We start from the raw sequence: 12,024 nt of genomic DNA on the forward strand, positions 1-12,024 counted from the left end.
TAAGCACAGTGTAACTCACAAAAGGGACTGACCCCCGACGACAGGACTGTCAGGTTTGAGGCTGTGCTGGAATTCACATCATGGAAAAGTGGCATGTAGGTAAAAATCCACATGGAGCGTTTACATTATTAGAACTGATTTTTTTAAATGGTGACAATAACATTTACATTAAATTATTATTTTCACAGTTGAGCCATTTTTTTTTCCTGATCATCTTGGAATTAACGATGTGAAAATAAACCTATTTCTTTAAATGCAACCTAACAGCCCACTTGGTGAGAGTTTCGATGTTTAGCGGACCAGTGCAGAAACACGCCCAGCTGCAGAGGCTGCCATTGTTTGCACGTTGTTAGCTCATTTAACCCATTAAAATAGTCACTCAGGGCCAAATTATGAAGCGTCCCAGATTGATTTTTAATCGCTCCGTATTATTTGTCGGCCAGGTGATGAGGGGCTCTAGGTTTCAGTCATACCGCAGAGTGAATGTGGGTGATATGTAATTAGTGGGGATTATCCTCACCTCCACTTCAGCGCGGACCTCGCCCAGCCGTCCGCCTATTGTCCACGGCGCTGAGTGGAATTGTTGTGTTCAGGGATTTTGAGTGGCTAAATGGGGGATTTGACAAATGTAAGCCATTTAATAAAAAGCTGTAATGTTAATCACTAACGTGTCAAATCATAGTATATGGCAGAAACCGACATGATGACTGGCTGATGATGAGATAATCAGCAGAATTAAACGCTGGATGATCCTGGATTTCTTTTACGCACATGATCAATATGAAAACCAATCTATTCTTGTTTTTAAATTTGAAGTCTGCAAATCAAACCCCATCGTGCACAAACATTTTACAGCGCACCAATAAACCAACTTACTGTTTAATGGCAGAAACATTAAAGCTCTTATGTGTTTATGCTCTTGTAAATTCCAGACTGTTTTCGCACCATGTTGTTTCTTGGGGGAAACATCTATTATCCTATTATCACAACGATGCCAATGTCGCCGATGTGTGAGGGAATATTTACATGACTATATACTGTCAGGCCCTGAAAGACTTTATGGCTTCTCAGTCACCGTCTCTCCCCCCGGGACGCTGGTGCCATTTCCCAAACGCTTCCAACTACACATGAGGCCTCAGTGCTGCATTCAGTGCGCCATGACGCGCAATGCGCGGGCCCGTTTGGAGAAGACAGAGTTATGCAGTGTCTGTGGCCTCTGTGCAAAAGCCAGCTTCACTGAAAATCCTCACATCCTCTCACAACAATTAACTCGAGGCTAATTTTCCAATATACCTTATTAAAATAGTATAATATCGTGTGTCCAGTGTTTGGTGATAGATTTTCAGAGACAGTGTTGTTTGCCCTTAATAACCTTACAATTAAATGATTGATATGTTGTATTTGTCCAATATGTTCCTATGACCGCATCATCAATATACTCATGCACTAGATATATGTTTCCATTCATGGGGAAATTGTATAAGGCTTAAAGCCTGGGAAAGACAGGTGAATGAATGGGTGAATGAATGAATGAGGGGCTGTTAAACCGTCTGCGTCATTTCTTTGAAGTGCACTTATGCACCGACGGCTCCTATTTGTCTATAGGACGCAGCAATCAATGTCGTCGTTGGCGTATTTTCACAGTGAAACGTTACCTGCAGGACAAATCTGTCAATCAAAGGGGCAAGGCCATATAAATATCATCAGCGTGGGGTCTGGCTACAACTTCAGTTGCCTTCTTCTCTCTTGGCATATTCACATCTGGGATACGAGCAAGCAGGCCTCCGCTTGGAATACAGCTGCTATGGGACCATTCTATCTCCTCACAGCTGCGGTTCTGTGCATGTGCTGTCACCTTCAGTTTGCATTAGCTTGGTATGTCGTTTTCTTTTGGAAGATTTAATTCAAAATAACACAGTGTAGTGTGTGTGTGTGTTCTGGTGGCATAGTGATCTGGGATAAACCTGAATGTTTTGTTTCCTTTATAGGACGGTGAATAATTTCCTCATGACTGGACCAAAGGTAAATACATTCGTCCTTTTTTTTTTAATTTGGCACGTTGTGACTTATAATATCCAGCTCAAATATATCAGGTGCTTTGCAAATGTAGATGCATATTTTTATACAACAACAACTAACAACAGAATTTGCTTTCTCTCTCAAGGCTTTTCTGACCTACGCCAGCAGTGTGCAAGTGGGTGCGCAGAGTGGAATACAGGAGTGTAAACACCAGTTCGCCTTGGAGAGGTGGAACTGCCCAGAGAGCACGCTCCAATTGTCCACACTCAACGGCCTCAGAAGTGGTAAGACATTTTTTATCTGCATATCTGTATCATGTGCATAACATAGTGTTGCGGGGTGGTGCGGTGATGAGTTGAATTCCAGCATCGCGCAGCTTGTCTGATGCGCTCTCGCGTGAAGCTTATCCTCCAATGCACAGACGGTGCTGGAACTCACCGCGCGCTCTAAGCTCCATGGAGAAGAGCCACAAACATTAAGTTAAATTCTCTGCTGAAATACACTGCAGAAACAGCCAAAATACTAAAAAATGGTTATAGAATTCGTCTCCAAAAATGTCTTTACGCATGGTTTACGCGCCTTTTACGCACAGTATATGAGCAGCTATTTATGGCGACAAATATGATTTGACAGCAATGTGTAACATCGGGGTTTGCTTTCTTTGTCAACTATTGCAGCCACAAGGGAGACTTCTTTTGTACATGCCATCAGCTCGGCCGGAGTGATGTACACGCTCACCAAGAACTGCAGCATGGGGGATTTTGACAACTGTGGCTGCGATGACTCCAGAATTGGACAGACAGGTAATTTCAAGCTGGGTCTGTTTACTGTTAGAAATAATTGTGTGACTTTTTATTTGTTTGAATTGAATAACAGTGTGTATTTCTATTCACCAGGAGGCAGGGGATGGATTTGGGGAGGCTGCAGTGATAATGCGGCGTTTGGTGAGAAGATCTCCAAACAGTTCGTGGACGCGCTGGAAGACGGGCATGACTCGCGCGCAGCAGTCAACCTGCATAACAACGAGGCAGGCAGACTGGTAAGATATGATGTTACTGCTACTGGAGTTTCTTTAACTTGACATTAATTTAATTAATGATGTAGTGAACCTCGGAGGAGGAAAAGTTTTATTTTTGTAATATCGATATAATAAATATCTCATGTTATCAACATTTAGGCACGAGTTTACACACGTAAAGAAAGACAAGAAAGGTTGTGCAAGTCTGATAACTACATTCTCTTCCCTCACTGTCTCTGCAGGCGGTCAAAAGCACAATGAGAAGAGCCTGTAAGTGTCACGGAGTGTCCGGGAGCTGCAGCATCCAGACCTGCTGGATGCAGCTGGCCGACTTCAGAGAGGTTGGGAACTATCTGAAGATGAAGCACGAGAACGCAAAGAAACTGGAGATGGACAAGAAGCCCGCGAGGGCTGGGAACAGCGCGGACAACCGAGGAGCCATCACGCACGGTTTTCGCGGAATCCCACGCACGGAGCTCATCTACCAGGAGGATTCCCCGGACTACTGCGTCAAGAACAGGAGCGTGGGCTTCCAGGGCACCGAGGGGCGGGAGTGTCTGAAGGGCAACCAGAACATGTCCCAGTGGGAGAGGAAGAGCTGCCGCAGGCTGTGCTACGAATGCGGCCTGCGGGTGGTGGAGAAGCGCATCGAGGTCGTCAGCAGCTGCAACTGCAAGTTCCACTGGTGCTGCACGGTGAGGTGCGAGAAATGCACGCAAACTGTTACCAAATATTACTGCGCGCGTAAAGAAAGCGGGAAGAAACCACATAATAAAACGAGGCGCAGGCCCCGTGGGCGCAGGCAGTGATCGCCATTTGTTACAGAGACTTCTGAGTCAATGTGCTCATCACTTTTCCGCTCTCACAACATTATTGACACCAATAAGCTTTGTACAGATTTATAATATTGTTATTTTCAACTATCACATTGCTGAAGCCTTTTAATGCACTTTATCTGTAATGAATTGATCCTGTATATAAATCAAATTATGTATCATGAGAGAAAACCTTCCTAACTGGTTTATGTTGGTGCTTGGGGGTCATTTCTCGGATTTGTTGCGTTTGTCTTTTGTGATGTCTAAAACTTCTAATATTTTGTAGGCCTATGTACTTAAAATTAAATAAATATTTTTGTAATATGTTTGACTCCGTCTGGTATTTCAGTGATTCCGTTATTTGTGTATTAGTGCCCTGGTGCCATATCCTACAGGGGTAGAAAATAAACTGTCCCCTATAACGCCACCCTTTGAAGTGCGCATAAAGGCGTTTCCTGAACCCGTCAGCCAATCAGCTTCCTCGGACCAAGAGCGAGAAAGCACAAGAGTCCCATTTGTCCTTCATTCATTAAGAGAGAAAGTTTCTCAGCGCAGGGTCAAAATAACTGGATCTCTCTGCTTTTGAGGGCCAACAGATGAGAATGGTGCAATTATTACTTTGGCTGATTGCTCTTTTATGCAAAATTTGTCCAGGACACACTTGGTAAGATACTTTCTTATTTGCTTGCATCTTTTATACATGTTGTTTGAGCTGAATATGGGCTGATCCTTTTTTATCCTCTATCTCCATCGTCTCAGGGTGGCCAGTAACTTTCTTATGACGGGCCCTAAGGTAAATAGAGAATTGTTATTATGCTGGAAGGTTGAGGGTAACAATTCCAAATGTGTTTCGATCATAAAATAAAAACGGTCACTGCCTCCCCTGCAGGCCTATCTGACCTACGCCAGGAGCGTGCAGGTGGGCGCGCTGAGCGGGATTGAGGAGTGCAAGCAACAGTTTGCGTGGGATAAATGGAACTGTCCGGACAGCGCCACGCAGCTCAAAGGCCTGAGACGCGGTAGGTTGAGAAAATTAATTTCCAGTAAATATGGAAGGTGATTAGTGAGCTGTGTTTGCACGTCAGTAAGTTAAAGGGAAAGAAAAAAAACATTCGTGCGTAAAATGTGTCTTATTGTTTGGATAATACACAGGAAACATGTACAGTAGTACAGTAGGTTATGGAAACACTAACATTGGCTGAATACGGTCCCATTAATATGAATGTAGGTACATTACAGATCTGCATCACATTAATTAGACGATAAGACCATTAGAAATGTGTGTATTTTTAAGACAAAGTTGCAGTAACAGTATTTGCTATGCTTGCAAAACAAATTAATTATTTTTTTTATAGTAATCTAATTAATTAAAGTTTAACATGTCTTTGACCTTCATTCGATAAATATATGACTGTTCATTTCCCCTCACTGACAGCCACCAGAGAGACTTCCTTCATCCACGCCATCAGTGCAGCAGGGGTCATGTACACACTGACCAGGAACTGCAGCCTGGGAGACCTGGACAACTGTGGCTGTGATGTGTCAAAGAACGGAAAAATTGGTGAGGATTAAAGCCCATATTAATCAGAATAATTCAAATGTATCGAGCACGTTTAAACACAATTTTGTTTGTGATAATTGTATGCATTTCAGTTTGTGCTATGTTCTATGGGGTTTTAAGTTGGTGATTTGATTTCCAGTGATATTATTGTGTGTGTTCAGGTGGTCGTGGCTGGTTGTGGGGTGGCTGCAGTGATAACGTGGATTTCGGGGAGAGGGTTTCCAAACAGTACGTGGATGCGCAGGAGACAGGTCAGGACTCCAGAGCTGCTGTCAACCTGCACAACAACGAGGCCGGACGACTGGTGAGTTACACTTACACACACACACAAACACCACAATCACTCATCTGACACTGCAAAGTTTGAAGTTGTCTGCAGTCATTTGATTTAGTGTCTCTGATTTCCTACAGGCTGTGAAGGCAACAATGAAGCGCATCTGCAGGTGTCATGGCATGTCCGAGAGCTGCAGCGTCCAAACCTGCTGGACGCAGCTGTCAGATTTCAGAGAGACCGGCAACTACTTGAAGATGAAGCACAGTCAGGCCCAGAAGCTGGACATCGACAAGAAGCGCATAAGGGCCGGCAACAGCGCGGACAGCCGCGGGGCCATCGTGGACGCGTTCGGCAGCATCGACAAGACGGAGCTCATCTACCTGGAGGACTCCCCGGACTACTGCAGGAGGAACGTGAGCCTGGGCCTGTATGGCACCGAGGGCCGGGAGTGCCTGCAGCACGGGGACGGGCTGACCCAGTGGGAGAGGAGGAGCTGCCGCCGGTTGTGCCATGAGTGCGGCCTGAGGGTGGAGGAGAGGCGCACGGAGGTGGTGAGCAGCTGCAACTGCAAATTCCACTGGTGCTGCAAGGTGAACTGTGAGGACTGCTCCCAGGTCATGGTGAAACATGTGTGCGCCCGGAGGGAGGCTGGGGACGGACACGGCTACAGACGGAGACACCGTGGACCCAAATGAACAAAACATAAATCCTATGAATGCGTTTTATACGTTACAGTTGTTTAACCTCTGTTTGCACTTTTTCTATCATTTTTTTTCATGTCCACTTGTATAAAGACTTGAGTTTCTATTTATGAACACTTTATATAAATAAATAAAAAAAATCTAAAACAAGAGTCCTGAGTGCAACGTTTCATTCCAGTCGACAGGAATTATTTTACTTAATAAATCCCGCATGCACACAACTCGTCTGTTAGAATAAGAATGGACTGAATACACTTAACAGAGGATTACATGGATAAACATGGTGCATTTCACACCTTCACCAAGGTGTTGATCCAGGGTTGATCCACCACTACCACTTTGATGTCAATGTGTATTGATTTCATTCAAAAGAGCAGCGAAGCTTTGAAAGACAAATTAGGGGAAGTATTTCCACCTTCCAGTTGGAGGGTATTTGGCCTGATAATCCGCAGACGCGGTCACATCCCACAGGCAAATGCAAATCACGACACATCAAAGCTGGAGGGGGAAACACATTGACAAACTGTCACAGGAAAAAAATGCCCAAACAGCAAAAAAACAGGGTCTTACTGAGGTCCAGTTATTACACTGTATATCCAAGGGAAACAAGCCTGACTCACATTCCATGGATGGGGTTTATTTTCTAATCTTATAATTTGCAGGGAATTAGGTCTGAGAGAAGCCTCCTCTCCGCCCACCAGCCTATCTGTGTCTGAAGGAGCCATTCATTCCCCCTCCTACTATCCCCTCTACCCCCTGTATCTCCCAAAAATCTTACTCTCAGCTGGACGTGTCATAAATCTGTCACTGACTCAGCTAAATGAGTGATGGCATGGATATTGCCTTCATCAGGGGGTCCATGCCTTGGGGAAGAGGGTGGGGGTCTAACAGACAGGGGGCGGGGCTGGTTACAAGTCTTTACAGATCAGTTACTGTGGAAGCAGTAAACAACAAGCTAAAGTGAGAGATTACAGCATGAACTAGAATTGCACTCTATAGATCACATACCTCTACCAACGCAGAACAATGCCCAATAGTAAATATAAAGAAAGAAATATCATATATTGTCTGTATTGGTCTGTATAGTATAACAAAGGCACCATGCGGGAGCCTGTTACAGCAGCTCCTGTTGAGCTCAATAATTTCCCAATTTGGGATAAATAAAGTACATCTATCTTTTTATATAGACAGAATTAGTCTCATAACATATATCATTTATAGAGTTCTAGACAAAATAATAAAAGAGAAAATAATATTGCTGGATCTAATCCTTGATGCACATTCACACCAAAATAGGCCTATTCTCTAAATACACCAAGTTTGATGGAAATCGATAAGTAAGTAAGAAACAAACAGGGCACAGGGGAAAACATAACCTTTGTGATTTAGGTGACCAAATTATACATCATCTTGAGACACCATATTGAGAACTGAAGCATCGATAAAGTCAGAGAAGTCCTGTTTGGGCATAGTGACTCAGAGTGCATACATCCACCAAGGCCCAAGAGTAAATTCAATAAAGCTGCACCAAATCTCACACACTCACAGATAACAGTTCCCTAAATGTGCCTCATTTGTTTCACCACATCCATCTGCAACGTTTTGCAACAATCCATCCAATAGACTGACAAAAAACCCCGGAAAATTACACCACATAACCTTTGGTGTAATTACAGCATAGAATGGTTCATATCCCAGCCAAGGCCGAGCAATCCCACACATGAGTGTCTAGGTCTTATAGTAGAAAGTTGAAAGAAAAAAGGTCTGGTAACAGTATTTGATTTATTTGTTGTAAAACAGTTAAAGAATCAGTATCCACACCAAAATGTAATTGGTTCTTCCCAGGCCCCCATCCAGCCAACATGGGTGGAAATCAATTCAGTCGTTTTTGCCTAATCCTGCTAACAAATAAACAAACAATCGAACAAGAACAAAAACAAACGCGACACAACCACTGTTATCATTTCATTATAGATCTGGAGTCAACACATCCCTAAGAATAAAAGCAACAATTTGGTCGAGGAAGCTCCAGTTGGGTCAATACTGCTTGTGGTCTTTAAAAGATGACATCAGTCCACTAGCACTTGTTTAAGAAAACACATGAACTGTATAAGAAACACACCAAACTCCTAATAAACGATGAGTAGAGGGGTGAATGTATTTTGAAGGAGCAGGTAACACTCTCACAGACACTCACTCCCATCCTTCTCCATTTGTCTGTTTGCTCCTGGGGACGTCCTGTATTTCCCATGCTATCCTGCTGTGTGTTAATGAAGGTTTAGCTCCACTGGAGTCCCCTCACCGCTCCGCCCCTTATCTCTGCTCTCCACTGGGTACATTATTGGTTCCATATTGGCCCCATATGATGCAAGTGAGATGACCACATCTGTTGTGTCGTTAATTTCTGCTGAAAAAAAAACAGTTTCCTAAAAAGTAGAGACATTTAACAGTAACAGTTCTTTAGGCAACATTTTATAAAATGTTCTGCTGCTTAATATTATAGTTTTAGGATTATTTAAACCTAAAGGTGGCTTTACAGTGATACCATAATGTTCAGGCCTCCACTACAGAGGCAGGATTGTTGTCTTCCATTGGGGGTATGTTTCCCAATCAGGACAGAAGAGGAAAACAGTGGGAGGGTGGATGATCGCCTACAAGGACCCCCCAGGAGGAGTCATGTATTCACCCAGACATGCCTGGGGGTCTTGGGGGGATCTGAGCGTGATTGATCATCCCCTCTTCCCCTCTCCCCTCCTCTCTCACCTGGGTGTGAGATGCCAAGAGGCCTGACACGGGACAGGCTGCGGCTGGGACACAAGATCTGACGCGGCCTCCAATGTCGCCTTGCTACGAATTAGAATAAGAAGCGCGTTTGAAATCACAACACCACTCAGAAAAGCAGTAGACTCAGCAGAGCAGACTCCACACAACCATCACAGCTTTGTGCATGTGGTTGCATATCCATGTGAAAGGAAACCATGTTTAGATAGACATTCTTTGCAGAGTGCGCACACACTTTCATACATGGTGCATAACACAATAACACACACAAGTGTGATTATGTAGAGAGCAGAGAGGTCGCTCTAAACTTAGCTTTTATAAAGATATGTTCAAGACTACAAGATGAACAGTTTTTTTAGCCTGCAGCAAAACAAAAAAAGGCCCCGCTGTCAAGAAGACCCTCGTTTTTTCTTTATATGAAAGAAAGCAAGAGTTTAAACAATGTTCCCTCTGAAGAGGAGGTGATGTGATGGAATCCACAAAGTCTCGCTGACTACAAGAAGACAGTGAGTAGAAAAGATGTTTCAAATCGAGACATATCTAACTAGAATGTCACTCAGTGGAGCCCAACAATCCCCTAGAATTCAATCAAATTGCACCAAATCTCTCACACACACACACACACACACACACACACACACACACACACACACACACACACACACACACACAGATTAAATAAAAAATTGTGATGATACACGTGTCACATGTCAGATATGGTGTAACACTTTTTCACCAGATTTGTGAGGAGAAGTCAAAGCTTAAAACACCAGCAGGGTCCATATTTGTCTTCTCTAAGTGTCTGACATAGTTGGTGACCCCAGCTTAAGTTTCCAGGCTGTGACAAAGTACTGATGAAAGGAGACAGAAGAGGAGTTAAGGGTAAGTCTATCTAAACTTATTTCTTCAAACATGTTTAAACTTGTTATTCTACGATTGTAATTCAGTGGTTTCTTCTATTTTTTTAATAATATTATAATCTGCATTATGCAGCAAATACCTGTGGGTGACCTTCATGTGTTCTTTGTGAGTCTACCTAAAAATATGTTTTTCCTGTTGAACTAATATCGATGCTAATGACTACGAGCAGGAAGAAGAGGAAGATGACTACTTGAAGCCACCTCGCCCCCTAAGAGAAGCCTGACATCAGGGCTTTCCCTCCAGACGTAACAGAAAGAAATCACGGTGGTGTGCACAAAGAACTGCAGTCATATGAAGGAACATCTCTGTAGATCTGCTGCTTTTCACTTCCAAACCAGACCCAGTGTGCATTTTGCCAATTTATTTGTTGTGTGCAAGAGGATCCAGTTCATGAAACATCCTCTGCTGAAAGGACTTCAAAACATCCAAATCCTCTCCTGCCAGGAATAAACTTTTTTTTAGCAGAAGCTGTGTACTGAAGATAATAATGCTCTTTGGATTTGTTCCCAGCTCAGGTATTTGGTTTGGTTGCATTAACACCACCCAGTCAGTTCCATCTGCATGTTGACAGGAGCAAGAAGCCTGGACAACCAGACCAAACCATTAAAAAAAGAAAGACCCTTTAAACTTAAGTAGATGCTGCTAATTATGTTGTGTTTGAAACAGATAAACAACTAAATCTTGTCTCAATAGCACCACATTTCTGTTTCACACAATCCATGGTTTCCACAAGAGGGCAGCGCTGTCAAGGCTACTAGCTCAAACAAGGCCCTCCAAACCCAGAGACATGTCTAACAGGTCATTTAAACAATTTATGACTCAAGCAAGCAATGCATCCTGGGTAATGCAAATATGCAAGTTTGTAAATATCTTTTTTTAAGTTTTCAATATTGCTGTATTTTGGTTATTCATCTGTCTGCTACCAGATCAAATAAACTCATTCCACCTTCTGCAGTGCCAACACAACCTGCCATTATGAACAATTCAATATCAGGAGCAAAACCAGGTGAGAATCAAAAGCTGAACCACAATTTCTATGTATAGTTTGCTTACAGAAGAGTATACAGGATTGTTAAGGGTGAACTTGACTGTGCAATCACGTTAAGCATTTGCGCAAAGGAAACAACAGATGGCGACGTTGTACAGAGACGTAGAGGAGCCCTTTTATTGGCTGTGTGAGAAATCAAGAGACGGCATTTTATTCCCTGGGCTGAGTAACAAAGAATATCTGAGTAACATTTCTTATACAACAGCAACTTTTTAAAAACACATTTCTGTATTTCAGAGACAACCTTGGAGTTGTTTTAGTCCTTACTATGAATGATTTATGCTTCATCCAGGGTTTGGGTTCCAGTTGGAGAGGTGAGCAGACATCAAGCTGGAGTTGCTTTCAGAGAGTTGAACAAGGTCAGGAGCTGCCTCCCACAGTCTCACATATCTCATCCTTCTTCTGCAGCAGAATCACAAACCTACACATGCACAAATGTGCTGTTGGGACCACAACTGATTGTGTGTGTGTGTGTGTGAATGTGTATCTGGGGCAGAACATTTGTGGTTAGGGAGAATCTCTAAAGGCTCTGCTAAAATCCCCCTGAAGTCAAGGTTTACAACATTAAAATCCGTAACCAAGAGAATCCCACTCCTTTGGCACTGGCCTCAACAACAAAAAAGTAATGTGAAAAATTTACTGTGTGTATCTACATTGTTAGAATGAGGGGAAAATGCCAGTGAGTTCAAAGTAAACTTTAAAGTTCATATGTTGTGAAATGGCCTCGAAGACAGTTTGATGCAGACTTGCTGCGCTGCGTCATTAGGCCCCTGTCATCTCTTTTTGTATGCCGTGCTGCAGAGTTTCCCTGGGGTGCAGGAGATGATTACCCATCACACACCCGCACACGCACACGCACACGCACACACACACACACACACACACA

The 12,024-nt window shown here is 43.3% G+C and overlaps 2 protein-coding genes across 2 annotated transcripts; both read left to right on the forward strand.

Moving 5' to 3' along the window:
* Positions 1–1,804: 1,804 nt before the first annotated feature.
* LOC118112405 (protein Wnt-8a-like) lies at positions 1,805–3,846 on the forward strand. The gene is made up of 6 exons (XM_047340592.1): positions 1,805–1,875; positions 1,989–2,022; positions 2,165–2,303; positions 2,697–2,822; positions 2,916–3,058; positions 3,280–3,846. Exons 1-6 carry the CDS (start codon positions 1,805–1,807, stop codon positions 3,844–3,846), a joined length of 1,080 nt encoding a protein of 359 aa, XP_047196548.1.
* Positions 3,847–4,615: 769 nt separating this feature from the next.
* LOC118112679 (protein Wnt-8-like) lies at positions 4,616–6,437 on the forward strand. The gene is made up of 5 exons (XM_035162184.2): positions 4,616–4,645; positions 4,742–4,871; positions 5,288–5,413; positions 5,575–5,717; positions 5,825–6,437. Exons 1-5 carry the CDS (start codon positions 4,631–4,633, stop codon positions 6,380–6,382), a joined length of 972 nt encoding a protein of 323 aa, XP_035018075.2. The 5' UTR covers positions 4,616–4,630; the 3' UTR covers positions 6,383–6,437.
* The last annotated feature ends 5,587 nt before the right edge of the window (positions 6,438–12,024 follow it).

The sequence above is a fragment of the Hippoglossus stenolepis genome, chromosome 7, assembly GCF_022539355.2.
Source record: "Hippoglossus stenolepis isolate QCI-W04-F060 chromosome 7, HSTE1.2, whole genome shotgun sequence".
Classification (NCBI taxonomy): Eukaryota; Metazoa; Chordata; class Actinopteri; order Pleuronectiformes; family Pleuronectidae; genus Hippoglossus; species Hippoglossus stenolepis.